Source organism: Choristoneura fumiferana, chromosome 21 (assembly GCF_025370935.1).
Source record: "Choristoneura fumiferana chromosome 21, NRCan_CFum_1, whole genome shotgun sequence".
NCBI classification, from domain to species: Eukaryota; Metazoa; Arthropoda; class Insecta; order Lepidoptera; family Tortricidae; genus Choristoneura; species Choristoneura fumiferana.
In genome coordinates, this window is record NC_133492.1 from 7,223,838 (window position 1) to 7,240,619 (window position 16,782).

The 16,782-nt window shown below is 40.5% G+C and overlaps 1 protein-coding gene across 1 annotated transcript in view; it reads left to right on the forward strand.

Moving 5' to 3' along the window:
* Positions 1 to 16,782, forward strand: part of LOC141439975 (dmX-like protein 2) — a 78,020-nt gene that overhangs the window by 39,748 nt on the left and 21,490 nt on the right. The window contains exons 21-43 of the mRNA XM_074104436.1: positions 227 to 375; positions 515 to 660; positions 881 to 987; positions 1,174 to 1,484; positions 1,817 to 2,101; positions 2,473 to 2,736; positions 3,436 to 3,585; positions 3,972 to 4,123; positions 4,252 to 4,315; positions 5,062 to 5,139; positions 5,890 to 6,012; positions 7,780 to 7,918; positions 8,572 to 8,751; positions 9,461 to 9,682; positions 10,450 to 10,625; positions 10,947 to 11,084; positions 11,164 to 11,279; positions 11,742 to 11,973; positions 12,819 to 13,062; positions 13,650 to 13,685; positions 14,012 to 14,135; positions 15,486 to 15,700; positions 16,402 to 16,638. Coding sequence (XP_073960537.1) covers positions 227 to 375; positions 515 to 660; positions 881 to 987; positions 1,174 to 1,484; positions 1,817 to 2,101; positions 2,473 to 2,736; positions 3,436 to 3,585; positions 3,972 to 4,123; positions 4,252 to 4,315; positions 5,062 to 5,139; positions 5,890 to 6,012; positions 7,780 to 7,918; positions 8,572 to 8,751; positions 9,461 to 9,682; positions 10,450 to 10,625; positions 10,947 to 11,084; positions 11,164 to 11,279; positions 11,742 to 11,973; positions 12,819 to 13,062; positions 13,650 to 13,685; positions 14,012 to 14,135; positions 15,486 to 15,700; positions 16,402 to 16,638 — 3,888 coding nt within the window. The remainder of the gene's footprint in view (positions 1 to 226; positions 376 to 514; positions 661 to 880; positions 988 to 1,173; positions 1,485 to 1,816; positions 2,102 to 2,472; positions 2,737 to 3,435; positions 3,586 to 3,971; positions 4,124 to 4,251; positions 4,316 to 5,061; positions 5,140 to 5,889; positions 6,013 to 7,779; positions 7,919 to 8,571; positions 8,752 to 9,460; positions 9,683 to 10,449; positions 10,626 to 10,946; positions 11,085 to 11,163; positions 11,280 to 11,741; positions 11,974 to 12,818; positions 13,063 to 13,649; positions 13,686 to 14,011; positions 14,136 to 15,485; positions 15,701 to 16,401; positions 16,639 to 16,782) is intronic.

Genomic DNA, 16,782 nt, shown 5'->3' on the forward strand with positions numbered 1-16,782 from the left:
AGATAGCGGCTGTTATATGCTCGCTGCGATCTCGCTCCGCCGTTTAATCGCTGAAAAAATTGCCTGTCTGTAAGGGGACATGCCAAAACTAAAAGGGTTCCTTGTGGGACTACGAAACCGTATATAAAAATTATGGGCTCTTAACTCATTACAAATAAGAACAATCATTTCAAACAATTATTAACTGTATAACACAGTAAATACTTTTATACACTTCGGTTTTCAGATGACCTCACAAACAGTATGCTGTACGTGCCAGATAGTGCGTTAATCCAGGAGGACGAGGGCGAATCTCGCAAGAACTCGGTGTCTTTCGACACGGAGCGGCCGCCGCCTGCGCCGCCTAACTCGCATCTCGCTATTACTACTAAAAAGGTAATTTAGAACTACCCACCCTGTGAACTCTATGTAAGCCGTGGTTGCCTAGACTCTAGGTCCCAGAGGTTTGACATTGGGACTCTCACGCCGATTCAGAAAAAATCTTCATAAATTCCAGAATGTTCCTTTTTTTCAGGTTTGCGAGTGCCCTCTAGCCTTGCCCGACGGTGTTGACGTAATCCACGCCGCGCCAGCGGCCGGTCATTTGAGCTCGGCCTCCATATATCCCGCCTGTTTAGCGCCTTATATTCTAGCCACTGCCTGCACTGACAGTACGTTAAGGTAATATATACAGACTTACTTGTTTAGCCAAATATTGAGCCCTGAGAGAGGCAGCTCATGTTGTACCGCTAGGGTTCTAAATCTCCATGAGAATCGTAAGGCAGTTTGCTGTTTGCTGGAACTATATTGAATTGAATATATATATGTATATATTAATAAAAGCTTTTGAAGCCTAAGGACTTTTTAATTTGATATTTACTAAATGAAGTATTGTTTTTAGATTCTGGAAATGCAGCGTTACAAAGAATGAAAAAGATGAATATGATTACTCGTGGAAAGAATGGGAAATGATGAACAAGGAACAAGAATCGATGATAGACATTCCAGGTCTGTACATAACATTGTATATCATCGAAAAATTACCAATAGATTTAAGCTGCATCTTCACACTATTTTGTGTAATAAGTACGTAGTACAACGTAGTTATAAAATTTCGAACCTACTTCCCTTCGTCTTTTTCGTGCCAAAAACATAGTTTAGCCTCTTCTTCTTAACTCGTTGTTTCATTTCCAGGACAACCCCTCCATATAAGCGCCGCATACTCTGGCCGCATAGCGTGCGCCTACAAATGTGGCCGCTCCTTCACACGCCCTAAAGGCGGGGGAACAACTTCAACAAATTCCAACCCTGACGCGCGTTTCGTCAACTTATGTGTTTGTGTGTACGAGTGCGAGAGCACAGGAGGCGCGGAGTGGTTGCTAGAAGATACAATACCGCTAAAGAATGTGAGCTTGCCGAGAGTCGGGGTTTGTGCGGACACACAGATCGACCTCTCGTATCTACACAATACGGCGTTCATGCAGAAGAAGCAGAGGTTGACTCAGGTGACGACGGAACTATTATTTTACGCATTGCCTTATTCCGTTATTTTTTTATTATTATTAAGAGTCGGTTTATTGATGTGCAAAAGAAATCGAGCACTTTTTTTAAAGTTTAGAACTCACACAAATTTAGTTTTGTTTATTTTTATAATTTGTGTCTGGTAGTAAAACTGAGTTTTTTTGCATCACCAAGAGCTCTCAATCAATCGTAAATTATATCCCAGATTATCCATAGTTTTCATTTTTCAAGTTTACGACCTCACACGTTACTTGCATATAACAGTCGTATGTCCGGTTCATTAAGCAATATAATTTGTATTTAATTAATTACTCAGGTGCTCCAAACTCTCTCAGCCGACGAGAGCCGCATAAACCGTAACGGCGAAGGCGACTCGGGCAAATCGGCCGGTCTCCTCGCCGTACCTTCCTTCAGCACGCTACAGTCTCTACGGAAGAGTATCATGGAAAACGGGAACACTTGTCCGCTCACGCAGAAACATTTGGTGCAGCTAGATTGGGTTTCTAAAGAAGATGGCTCGCATATATTGACTGTGGCCGTCGGCAGCCGAGTGTTGTTATTCACGCCTGTGTCCAGCGACTTGGCTCAAGCTAATTTGAAGGTAGTTACTGTATTTTACTGTTCATAACACAAGGGTGTTTATCAATTAACGAAATACACGTTGCTTTTACATTTTTGGTGTCTGACGAGACTAGGGGCCTTATTGTCTAACACTTGGAATCACAATCGTTTTCACCACTTCTTTTTGTCACACGGTATAAGACGGGGTAGAAAGAGATGGTGAATGCGGTCGCGAACGTCAGCGCATTAGACAATGCGGCCTTAGATTGTACAGCTTTGTATCACTGTTTTCGGTACGGGGATATAACACTATTATGAATCTGTCTTACGAATACAAAAATATATCACGCAACTTATAGTGTTTCCTAACACATATATTTTGAATTCATTATCCTGTTTTTCTATTTCCAGGCAATGAAAGAATCAATAAACAACAACCGTCCAATACTACGCAAGGCGTCATCCCTTGCTGCTCCCCTATTTGTTGAAGAGATTCGCTGGATGCAACTACGCCGTATCCAGCTGAAAACGGCCGATGGCTTACCGCCATTGCCAATGCAAATATCTTGGGTTCGCGACGGGATATTAGTCGTCGGAATGGACTCGGAAATGCACGTGTATTCACAGTGGAAGCCCGAGAACCAGACCACCGCTTTGGGCATGCCTGGAGCACAGGTATGACTAATAAAGAGCGAATGGTGATCCACTAAACCCGGACTTTTAATCCCATGGAAAAAACGTAAACAAAGGTGTTGCCGTTATCAAAAAACATTCGCAGAATTCAAGATATTTTATTCTTTCCACATTTGCCAGTAATCGACTTCCCATCAAAAAACTGTATTTCTTAATCAAGATAAAATATTTTAATTTACTGATGAAATTCGTAATTTGGGCATTTACACTTTGAAGTATTAATTTACAAAGAGAATACTGTTTTCGTATGCATAATTTATTTATTGTCCTGGTTTGTTAGTAACACTTGGCACTTCTTAAAATCTATTTAGAGTAATCTCCATTATATGTATTGTATATATTTACCAGGCAGGACAAATATATAAAAGTCATCACTATGCCAACTTTTTTCGTAAAGGCGATTTTCTGTGTTTACCTAAATTGAACTTGAGGGAACTCACACAGGTGGATCCACCAGTCTTTGTCTGCAAGCTAGTAGGCTGTTAATGTCGCTTTAATAATGACCAGAATTATTTCGCTGCTGCGTAAAATGATACGCAATTCTAAGGCGTGCGCACTATGCGACTAACCGCGCGATTTTCTCTTCAAAGTATCGCTCGAGAAAGATACGGCGAGCTAAAATCGCGCGGTCAGCCGCATAGTTCTTATATGGCCTAACTTTTCGGTTAATTCTACCAACAGGAGGTGGAAGAAGGCGGAGAATCACGTGCATTGCGCGACTCAGACTTGCGTGTATCGGCGCCGCACCTACAGCGCGTGTCATCGATCAACCTGCAGTTGCTAGAGCGAGACGCGAGACGCAGGAACAAGACACAACCCGACCAACCACAGGTCAGTCCAATAAATCATAAATAAGCCCGTTAAATATACTCGTCACTTTGCTGGACAGTAAATTGTAATGTTACTACAAGTTAAGCTGCAGTTATATTGTTTAAAAAAGCAGCTGCTGACTTTTATTCTTTGTCGCGTAAACGTCATACAAGGTTGACAAATTATGCAATAAGCTACACAAATGAGTGATAATCTTTCGATGCTGACTATATCTTAGGTTAGTCCGATACATTCCAATTACTAAACTGGACTCGACATACTTTGCCACTGCAAAGATTATTTCGATCTACTTAACTGTCAAGCCAGTCCGTTGAAATCCAGCATTACTGTCCACTCCTCTTAGTCTCTATCTTTTTAAATTTATAAATATCTAATCATTTTTATAGCCTCTTCTCGACTACATGCCAGACTATGGTCTATTCGAGGCATCGCAAATGGCGTGTCCTGTGCTACCGCAGTATCATCCCAAGCAACTAATGGAGCTGCTCAACAGTGGAAAAATAAGATGGGTTAAAGCTATCCTCGCTCATCTCGTGAGGTAAGTTATTATTCTTGGTATTGAGCTCAGTCGTGGGTTAGTCTTCTGATTCTTCCTTAGTCTTGGAGTGTGAAAGAGATGGATTGATATTATCAGACAATGTGTTAACAGGTTTGTCTTGTTGCTAGATGTATTGGCGGAACTTGCGCTGGCCGTGGCTCGCAAGGTGATGAAGATAGTTTATCTAGACAGGTATGAAACTAACACTTTCTTATTTATATTTGGCACGCAAATTAGCGTATAACAGAGACGCACATCTATTCAATTTCAGTTATCGATTGTACGACAAAAAAACTGCAATCGGTAAACTGAAAAGAAAAGAAACGAGCATTTTTTTAAAATTGAAATCACATTTCGAACTTAATAATGAACACTTTTGAATATAGCTCTTGACACGTCATGAATAGCTTTAAAGCTTATTTTGACACTCCTTTCCATTTTTCTTTTGTGTCGTGATATCCAATTTTGTACAAAGAATTTTCAATTCGTAGCTTTTTCTTAAGCGATGGCATGCGTATGTCAGAGACTTGGTATTTTATCCTTATCCTTAGCTTAGCTTGCATTATTCGTATCCACTAATTTCGCTCCTTTTCACTAGTAAAGTTTTGAAAAGACACCAATTGAGTTTCGAAAATTATGCAATCCGTTTTTTTTGAAAACTGTGTTACAAAATTACCTAACAACACGAAGCTATTCTAAATTGACTTGTCAAATACAAAATGCTAAATATTAGTATCTCAATTAATAAAATAAAAAAAAAACCAACAACTTTGCTTAATTAAATTACAAACAAAAATGTACGGCCACCCATCGTGAAACTTCACAATAAATAAATCGTAGCGTACCGCATGTAGCAAACGATATTAACATTGCGAAGCGTCACTCCACTCGCGATTATTTAGTCGCAGTCGCAATTGCATGTCGCACGTGTGTTACAGCGCGGCTGGTCGCGCTCACGAACATTATCGGTGTCATTCGCCGCCGGCGCCGCCTCACCGCTAGATGGCGTTGGTCAGGTAAGTTTAATTAAAAATAATAAAAAAAAGTTGATTTTCCGATATCAGCAAATGTTCTCTAGGGAGATTCTCTTGTAGAGAAGTATCTTTGGTCATGACATGACGTTTTTCTGATAGGTGGAATATCGCTAGATAAAATAAAATCACACTATGCAGCCGTATTTCTTTCTAACTGTTTTTAATGTTAAAGTCAAAGTCAAAGTGATTTATTTGTAAACATATGTATAACTGATTACAGTGGTGGAAAAATTTGGCATGCAACATTATGTTTTGTGTGTGCATACCATTTTTGATATATCCTTTCAGTGTCCTTTCCATTTTCATTTTGTACAAAAACATACTTTTTGTGACTTAATGTATTTTGACTGTAAATAGAATGTTTGATCTTTACTTGTTTCTTATTTATCTACTACTATTCGTACCCGATGCTCGGTACATTGTAATGATCTATCTGTTCAGAAACCATAGTCAAAATTTACTCTTTGGAATTATATAAATAAATCGTAACCCATAATGTCTCCTTTTTACAATAATGTATATTTTGTTATTATTATAGGTAAGCTTCTTCATTGAATGAGATTGAAATAGTTCTACTACAAAAATGTAACTTGTACAAACTGAATTCTTAAAGATACATAGCATTATTTTTATCACACTTAAATAAATCGAGATGATTTATAAGGATCAGCGCAACTTCAACAAAACTTTGATTTGGCTATTTCCAATACTAATTCACACAAACTAATATAGATAACAGAAGACGTGCAGTTGGATTATGCTGAAATTACTTCGGTGCCGCCACTGCCACTTTGGACTCTGCTTGTCGCTGACAAAGAGTCCGCTCATCATCCGTCCACCATCCAGGAAGCTAAGGCAAGTGCTCTGTTTACTTGATAGGCTAGATTTCTATTCTACAGTACCCGGCTATAAAGATTGCACATCGATCTTTGGAAAAAGACTCAGCTAATTTCGGCTTCGTAGAGCGTTGTCACACACTACTCATGTGACGTTTGTCAGTCGTTGTACAGGTGCAATAGAGTACGGAGTAGATATCCGAAGTTTACATGTCATTAATTTGACGTAAACTAATTAAGTATTTTTTTGATATAAAACGGCATTTTTTCTCTGTGTATCTGTTTTCTGTATCGCTTACTATGTCTGGTGTACAATAAAGAGTCTTTGTATTGTATTGTATTGTCACTTAATAAATTGATGGACGGGTGCCAGAGTTCGGAAATCGTTGGGAACATCCAATTGTCTTTTTCCGAAGACCGATGTGTAATCATCGCCGGGTACTGTAGGTATACGAGTATGTTGATCGTCAATGGGGAATGTCTGAAAAATTTAGAAACGCTTGAATCTTTTTATATCAATAGGAATAACCTTTCTAATTAACAGAAAAAAATATCTGATTTTTAAGTAGCATCAATTAATTTTAAACAATGAAAGAGTTTTCTTTACCGCCAAATTACGAAAGTCCGGTCTGTCGGCTCGTGGATGGGTGGAGTGATGCCAGGGAATTGAAAATGCGAGAGGTCTGATTTCTTCGGTGTATATTTGGAAAGTTTTTTTTTTTTTTTTTTTTTATACAGTATAGGCTTGCGTTTGGCCACAATCACGCCTGATGGAAAGCGATGATGAGGCCTACGATGGAGCACGCTTGCCTAGTAAATGCTCATTCACCCTAGACTTGAAGGCGGCCAAATTGTAGTGTTCAGGAAACACAGTCGCAGCAGGGAATTCCACTCTTTTGCTGTGCGATTGATGAAGGAAGAGCGAAAACGCTTTGTGCGGATTTTTGGAATACTGACAACGTAAGGGTGGAGACCCCGCCTACTTCTGGTCGACCTGTGGAAGAAAGGAGCAGGCGGAATAAGGTCGTGCAATTCCGAAGCACATTCTCCGAAATGTAGCCTGTAGAATACCGACAGGGAAGCCACTCTTCTGCGATGACGAAGGCTCTGACGACAAAAATCCGCATCGCAGGTGACGCCGATGAGCCTCTTCGCTCGCTGTAGTAATTATAATAAAAATTGTTCCCTAAAAGTTGGTTTACATAAGCGCTCCCTAAAGAACTACTTGGTTTATTGATTTGCTACTAACAATTGATGACAGTTCTTTAATTAATCAATAAGCCACGTAATTTGCGTATCATTGTGTAGATGGCGCTGTCAGGCACATTGACAAGGTCGGTTACGGGTTGTTCCATAGTCCGGAATAAAAAACATTAAAATAGAATTTATGTGTCTTTGACTCGATCGTTTTGACAGGTGGACACTCTTTACCGGGCCGAATAATACTGGCATGGAAACACCGACCCTGTTTTCCATGTACACGCCCATAGAAACTGACATGAGCTTCTATGGGTGTGTACACCTCTCTGCCAATGCTTTGAACTCCTGATATACGACATTACATTGACCACTAGTTTCTAAATTGCCAGCTTCCAAAGACGAATTAATGTTCAGTGCCGACTTAATTGTATGAATTTGGATGTATGATATAATTGTAACAAATCGATGAAACTTCACCCTTACTATTCCGCTGCCAGAATGTGATAACTTGATAAGATATAGACATGGCCAAGCAAAATAAATCTGAACCAATAAATTATTATACAAATTGTGTTATCCAATGCAGGATTACAACGTACTATTCGATGGAACGATGGATGTAGAGGAGGACTTGGACGCGTTGCTGCTAGGTGACGACGAATGTGTTGACAGGCGTCCGTCTATGCCGGAGCGACAGCCTCTGTCTCACTTTGGACCACGTCAGGGTAAGGCACAGACATTTTTTATAAGTATAGGTTGGCTGAGCCCCAAAAAGTTGGCTGTCGGCTTGAAACTGACGCAAATTCATTTTTAGTGTCGTCCCGGCCATACCTCAATCGCAAATACGAGTAGGTATATTCTTTTGGTCGCTCGGTCGTCCTTTTCTATAAAGAAACTGAGAGTGCCCAAAATAGACAGCTAGATATGAATTCAAACTGACTAGGCCGTACTAAACCAAAGGTTATTGATAATTGGACTAGGGGCTGTTAATAAAATTTAAAACTATGCACATTATCATTTCTATTTATTTACTAAGTTTTATTAGTGGTGTAATCTTTACATTGACAGTGCTTTGACAATTTTATCCCTTGTCTTGCCACCAAATATTATTTTAAAAGTAGTGTAATAAACCCGAATAATTCGCGTCTTAAATCGAGTTTAGCTCGACATATTCCGAGCTAAATCGCAGCCCTTCTTGCCGCAGCACACGGCGGCTGTCGCAAAACGCGCACTGCTCGCAACATGACGAGCTAAACTCGATTTAAGACGTGAGTTATTCGGGTTTACTTCACGAGTGAGTCTCTCAGTAGTTTCATGTTGAAATATAAAAATAGTACAAAAGATTCCTGTCATTTAATTGCTTTGTATTCCTTCTCAGGTCGCATTCTCTCCCGCCTCCTCACTCATACGCACCTGCCAGGCTTGAGTTCGCTAGACCAGATGCATCTACTAGCGCTGGCAGACACCGTGTCTACTTGCGACGCCGACTTAGCCGAGCGGATCGCTAATAACGCCCGTGTCGACGTGCCACAGGGCGCGGGACAAGAGGTTTTACCAGGTGAGTCCAACACTACGCTATCCACAATGAGGGCTATCGCGTATGAATTCGCCACTAGAGGCGCTAGTGTAGCGTGAGGTCTCCGAAATGTCAAATCTCATAGTTTTTGGGTGAGCTACGCGGGTTTATTTCTAATTAGAATATTTTTGTGAATATTTTGCAATATCTGTAAATAATTATGGCAAATATGCGTTCCGGGGCAATGAATGTCTGTGTTTTGAGACAGTTTTGTCTTTCGGAAACCTTTGTCCTCCCTTTTTTCCGAACAAAACGGGGACTATGGAACACTGTGGCATGCTCGATATTTTTATGGTACGGTTTTAAGGTGTATTAAATATGATTTTAATCTAAGCGCACGCCCGTAATAACAGACTTTGACAGCCATACTTAAAAACCTCACGCAACAGTGCGCCATCTAGTGAGACAAAAAACGATAGCCCTCTTTATAACGAGATAGTATACCAGTCTCTCTTTTGCACTTCTATGTGCAAATGAAAGGAACAGAAAGAGTGGGTGGGCTTAAACAATTCCACTTCACTGCCGGATTCGTCTTAAACCCATGACCTGTACTATAGAAAATTCAGAGGTGCGAGCCCAGGTTTGAACCCATGATCCTTTGCTTGAGAAGCCATAGATGGCCACTAGGCCACTACGATCCAGAACTTCAACTGAATCTTGACTAATGAACACTCAATAATATTTGCAACAGATTCCCTTGACGACTGCGGTCTCCGATTCCTCCTGGCAATGAAACATTACGGCTACCTGTTGCGCTGCCTGCCGCTCGCGCAACGCGGCACGTTACAGCGAACGGGCGTCGGCACTTGCAACCTCGTGTGGGCCTTCCACTCGGAAACGCACGAACAGCTGCTAGCGCTCATACCGGGGTACACGAAGGGCCAACCCAAATGGAACACTATGAGGGAGCTGGGTAAGAAAAGTTGACATTTGACCAGCGTCTAAATAAATAAATAAATAAATATCACGGAACAATTCACACCAATTGACCTAGTCCCAAAGTAAGCTAAGCAAAGCTTGTGTTATGGGTACTAAGCAACGGATTAAGTATGTATATATAGATATAATTATATACATACTTAAATACATAGTAAACACCCAAGACCCGGGAACAAACATTCGTATTTTTCATACAAATATCTGCCCCGACACGGGAATCGAACCCGGGACCTCAACCTTCGTAGTCAGGTTCTCTAACCACTAGGCCATCTGGTGGTCTGGTGGTGGCAAATGATTTATTACTGGACGATTTTGAAAACCTAGATGAAAGGTACCAGCTTTGTTATTTTGGGAAATATTTCAACACAATCAATACCTTCTCTGTCCTTGTGCCCACAATGTGGGGTTAACAAGCTATCTTCGAGGTCGCTAAACTCTTGACAGAGTGATTTTGGTCTTTGGAGGAGCAGTAATCTTGGGAAAATAATGTGATGGTTTCCTCTTGCCTTCTACACCGCCAAGCTGCTGCTGACCACTCTTACATTAGGGTCCCTTAGTCGCCTTATACGACACCCACGGGAAGAGACGGGTCCGTCCTATTCTAAAACTGGGCACGACACGGACTTCGCATTTCTTATGTATGTAATAATTTCTTATAGCTTAACGAATTTTCGAGTCCAGACACCAGAAACCTCCCACCTCCACTTCATTAAGGGAATTTATTGAAATTTAATTTCCCAGGTGTTGGTTGGTGGATCCGGGGCGACTTACTCCGCGTCTGCGTGGAACGCCTCGCCCGAGCCTCATACATGGCGAAACAGGACCCGATGGACGCTGCTTTGTATTACTTGGCAATGAAGAAGAGAATGCTCCTGTGGGGCCTTTTCCGATCCAACAGGGACGAAAAGATGACGGCTGTAAGTATTTCCTTATTTTATTTTGGGTTGTTTTAGCAGCAAAAGTTAGTCGAATTCAATGATCGATGTCCAGTTGTATTTTAACAATTAGATTAACCTAATCTGGTCATATTTATTTTTCTAACGCGAATGCTCTTGATCATAACCACCATCTCTTTCTGTCGTTATCCTATACCATTTGACAAAAGGAAATGGTGTTGCGATTGTGCTCCGACTCTTTCGAGTGCTTAGACATAGCTTTTGGTCAAATCACACCAAAATTATAACGGTGAAATTTTATTATTGACTCAAGTTATCAAAATCTGTCTTTTCGTTTTACAGTTCTTCGCGAATGATTTCACGGAGGACCGTTGGCGTAAAGCGGCGTTAAAAAACGCCTTCGTGTTACTCGGCAGGCAAAGGTTTGAGCACGCAGCAGCCTTCTTCCTTCTCGGTGGCGCCTTAAAAGATGCTCTAGAGGTAATTTCATTGACTATTTTGCAAGTCCAGAGTATATTCTTAAGTAAGTGGGCTAATAAATGTTGATGTTTTTATTTAGGTGCTTATAACACGTCTAGGCGATCTGCAGCTGGCTATGATTGTGGCAAGATTGTACGAGTCGGATAACCCTGCGTCGCCAAGTCTCAAGAAACTACTTATGGATGAAATTCTTGGGTAAGGAACCCGTTGAATTTACGTCACATTTTCCAATATTGTGTAACTTTGTGTGTATTTAAAGAAAGAAAGAAAGAAAGAAAGAAAGAAAGAAAAAATAAAATTAAAATCATTAACCTGCCCTCTCCCAGAGGCACAAATTTGTGCCCAAATTCCTTTGATCCTGTTATCCTGGGAGATGACAGATTATATCAACCAAAACATGGATACCAAATAAATTCTAGGCCTTATTTTTTAGCCTTACGTATTCGGGAGATAAAAAAAAACCATGCGTTCTAACGTCATGTATCAATTTACCAAATAAATGTTAATTTTCCACGAATTCGTTAAAGCCCAAAATAAATGGAACAAATAGTTTGGTTTTAATTTAACAAGAAGATGCCTTCTGAACTAAAAAAAAATAGCTGGAAAACTTCGATATATGCTAGTAATGTTTGTTAATTTTACGTAATATTTCTACAGTGGTGAAACCGAAGATGGCGAATTGGACCTAGAGAAAGCCCATCCGGATCCCTTCGTCCGCTCCATGGCTCTATGGGAACTCAAGCGCTACACTGAAGCTCTGGATACTTTACTAACCCCCGCTGGGAGGTTGCATGCGGCCAGAGACAACGAACCGATGCCGAGCGTGTTCAACTTCTACGTGTATTTGAGGACGCATCCGAGATTGAAGAGGCATAATTTGCCTAGTCAGGTTGGTGAAGAGATGTGTTAATTTTTGTTTATCAGCGTCGAGGAATGTTATTGAGGATTTAGAGCTGTAATTACTGTCGTACTTTCTTCCCGCTTTAATATGTAACATTATACATATAGCCACGATCATTATTCCTTATTCAGCCCCCTTCCGATTTAGATACGCTAATACAAAAACAAATCATAGTTTTATATTGTTTAGCTATGAAGGATTCATTTAAAAATATGCTATGTTACATGTATTATAAATTGAATTGATTTTATACCATAGCTGTTGCCCGCGACTCCATCTGCTATGTATTTGATTATCGCTATCCTGTGTTAACTATGCAATTTTGAGAGATTATAACTATACTATATCCTTCTCGGGGTCTCAAAACTATGTCCATTCATACCCAATTTTATCTATGTCGGTTCTGCGGTTTAAGCGCTAAGTGGTAACAGACGGATAAACTCTAATTACTTTTACATTTATGATATTAGTAAGAATTGTAATGACACAGCAAGGAAACTTAGTGTAAATTTATGTAATTGATATATCATTGCCTGAAAAAGGATTAATTTGTGACCCATTTTAAAGAATAGCGTAGCAATCAACGTTGTCAATAAATAAATAATGGAAGAACTTTCAAGTGCTGCGACAGCGATTCCCCATCAGTGTTACGGCTGTTTCACCATCCATTGATTAGTGTTAACTGGCGGTTAGGTGTGATGCCGTCTCTATTCGTTTTGTTCGAATAGACAAAGACGGCATCACATTTAACCGTCGGTAAACGCTAATCAATGGATGGTGAAACAGCCCCTTAGTGTAAAGCTGCTCTAAAAAAAACTTTGCTCTCTTCCTAGGGAGCCACTCTCGCTCTCCTGCAACAAGAAGCCGACGAAGGCATAACGCGTCTCGAGCGCCGTCTCTACTTCCAAACAGCTCACGGCCACTTCAAGGCCGGATGTCCCGCCTTGGCACTGGAAGTGCTGTCAAAACTGCCAGCGCGAATCCGCGACGAGAAACGACCCGCGCCTGTGTCCGCGCCCTCCGTTGATGAGGCGACTATACACACGGGGCAATTCACCGAGGAAAGTGCCGCGAAAAGTATGTATTATTATTTTGGACAAAAACGTTTTATCATGGTAGTTTTTTGGCCAATGCCATAGAGTATTTGAACTGAAGTCGCCCCCAAAATAGATACATATTCAATTAAGTAATAAGAACATAAATAAGTGCAAATTTGAATTTACTAATTCGAGTAGTATCCGGCAGTTCTGTAGCCATGTAATCAGCCGTATTGAATCTAAACGCTTCTACGTAGATTTCATTTTACAATGCAATATTTTAGTGACTTCTGTCATATAATGGCTACATTTTTTTTTCAAGAGCTATCAATCATCTTTTCGCTATTCTACGCTAGGTGGCAGCATATTGCGGACCTACAATTTTCATTGACGTTCCCTACAATAGACTCACAACGATATACGGCTGTCGTAGACTTCTAATTATGCTACCGGGTCGAAAATTTTCCTTTTTTTTTTATTAGAAGCTACGATTACGACACATAATCGACAAAATTTCAAAGTGTATAATTGTTTTTCTATTCCATGCACCCATCATATTTCTCAATGGCATGCAAACCTAACTTAATACCCTTTCTTTTTCCCAACCGCAACCGTCTGGACTATCAGATAGCGAGCTTCCTGATTCGGAGGTTGTAAATAATGGTAAAGAAATATTTACAAATATTATGTATAGATAACAATGTATTTTAACCTAATAATTTAGAACTAGAATAAGTGTGGTGTTAATTTTAATGCGATATGTCATAACGTTGTGTCAGTCCAGCAATATGGAGCTTGTAGTCAAATGCGGACTTCTGTTATCTGTGTCACTTCTAGCAGTATCTGAGTGAATCTGTCTAACAATGTAATTAATTAAAACGTCTACTATTGTGTACCTATATTTTTGTACTTGACTGTAGAACAGCTATGGATATGGATAATCGATTAATGTTAAGACGTAAAATTACATTAGTTAATTTGTCTTGTAGTACCTGAAGTGGCAGCCGCAATGGACTGGGGCGCTTCTGCAGATATGGATTGGGGTGCGCCGGTCAGTGCCGCCAAAACGGACGAACTGGTCCTTACATGGGAGGACAACGAAGAAGACAAGGGGTAAGTTATACTAGCTAGCTAGCTAGCTGGATATCCTACCACCATAGGTATTGTAAATGGGTCAATCCACTTTTTCTTGTTTGTTATTCTGACCCGTTGTCCAAGAGACAACAGTGACTGAGTTTCTTAAAAAAACTGCAATGATATATGCGACTAATATGCTTAGGAGATAGTCTATAAAAGAATGAGCTTGTTACTATGACAAAAATGTATACTCGATGAATTTTAACCACAGAAAACATATAGAAACTCGGTGGTTTTAAAGAGTTGTCCAGGGGACGTAACCATGGCAACGTGGTACAAGAAAAAAAAAGTTGATCTATCCAAATGCGAAACGTTGTAAGTCTGTTTATTTTTATGACATTTTCACGCAAAAACTACTGAACGGAACTTGATTAAATCATATGATACTTTTATCGTGGGTAAATTGTCTAGATTCCGTGGGATAGCGATAGAGGAATTCGTCGTAGAAGCAATAGCTAGTAAATGTCTAAAGGGCGGGTATGCGTGCGTGTGTCTGTGTGTGTGACGTTGCCAAGCGACGGTGACGCAGAAAAATTACAAATTATACCAAGCAAGAACGTGTATATTAGGACCGCTTGCACGGTTCAGGGTATAAAAATTAAAGCTTTAATTAAAGATTCAAATATTTTTGACACTAAAATAGAATGTTATTGTTACAGCATCAAAAGTATACAGAGAGTTCCTGACCATGGGGCTTTAATACAGGGTTCGATTCTAGTCGCATAACTGAGCTACTTTTGTTCTGCTACTTTTTACAAATATGACCACTGTTAATTTCGTTTTTTTTTTTCATACAAATTAAATGTAATTTTCAATGTATGCGATACAATACTAAATTGACGGCACATTGAAAAATGTTTATCTTAGAGATGTCAAATAAATGACAAAAAATATTTCAAGGCTCCCGTACCAAGAGACAGCGATAACACCGCCATGTCCGATATAGTTAGAGTCATTCACAATGACGCGTCCCGTGGTTCTTATTACAATGTCGTTTATGTCTAACTTTGACATAATCACGCGTCTTCGTGGATGGCACCAGGTATACACTGATTTAACAATTAAACTTTGAGGATCAATAAATGATCTAAAATTAAGTTTTTTGAAAATTTTACAAAACAAAAGTAGCTTTGTTTCGTGAGTAGAATAGAACCTTGAATTTAAAGCCCCATGAAACACCCTGTACAAATTTGGCACCTATACTAGATAGTTTCAGTAGACGTATGCAAACAAAACCAATCGATCCAGTCTTAGAACATTCTGCTGCTTTTTTATCTACTTATAGATTTTGATTAACGATATACAATACAATGTTGTTCAAATCAGTTCCGAAGCATCAGGCGCTTCTACCCCGCCTCTAGAAATGAAGATCGGAGCCAAAGACGACCCAGAAGGGGACGGCGCTCTGGAAGCGAGCGAGAAAGAGAAGGAAGAGGAGCCGCCCACCGTAGATATTATGGCGCAGCAGCTCAAGTTTACCGCCTGTCTCAAGATACTGATGGAGGAACTGAGCACGCTCGCTACTGGCTTTGAAGTTGATGGTTAGTGCAATTAATATCTATAGTATAGAGTATAGACCCTATAGGGCCTTGAGTTTAGAACATTCGCCGGGTCTCGGCCGATTCTTGGCAACTAGTGCTGAGACAAAGGAATATGTCGACAGTTAAAAATGAATGCTCTATGACGTAAACAGTTGATTGGTTTTTGGAGTCTTTTTGTATTTTTTATTTGTGGTGTAGGGGTATGGCACGTAGCACGGAATGCTGAGGACCTGGGTTCGATTCCCAGTGCTGGTTTTTCTGTGCATCCATTTTTCAGTTTGTATTTTAGAGATGTAAATAGTTGATTAATCGACTGAGTGTAACTTGGGTCGCTATTTCGTTTTGTAAATATAACTTCATCATCATCCCATCCCATATACGTCCTACTGAGGGCACAAGCCTCCTCTCAAAATGAGAGGGTTTGGAACTTCATATATACCATTGAATTGCTTCACAAATATGTGCAGGGTTCCTCACGATGTTTTTTTTTTCACCATTTACCTCGCGGTAATTTTCAAATGTAATTTCGCACATGAATATCGAAAAATTCAGAGGTGAGGGCCCGGATTTGAACCCACGATCTGCTTGAGAGGCTGTAGGTCAAATCACGACTGTTGCCAACGTCCATACCACGTTAAAATATGACTTGTCTAGGTGAAAATCAAGCCTTGCTTTATCTTAAAAATTATTATTTTCAACAGGTGGCCATCTCCGCTACCAACTATACATCTGGTTAGAACGAGAGGTGGAAGCGCTACGTCGTCTCTGCGGCTACGCGTCGGCCACGGGGGCCGCGGGCGGCGGGGAACTGATCTGTGCCGATGCCGACCCACCGCCGCTGCCTGAACGGCCGACGTTGCATCAACTGTTGATTAGGGAGAAGGCCGACTTCGAGGCGAAAGTGCAGCGGGCGGTGCGGAGGAAGAAGTGGCTTAAAGGTGAGTTTTGCTGTTGATTTAGTGAAACTCCGGGGTTTGTGTGGCGGGTGGCGGCGAACTAATCTGTGCTCAGACCAGCCGCCATTGCCTGAACGGAAAAGGCTGTCTTCAACGCGAAATTGCAGCGGGTGGTTCGGAGCAAGA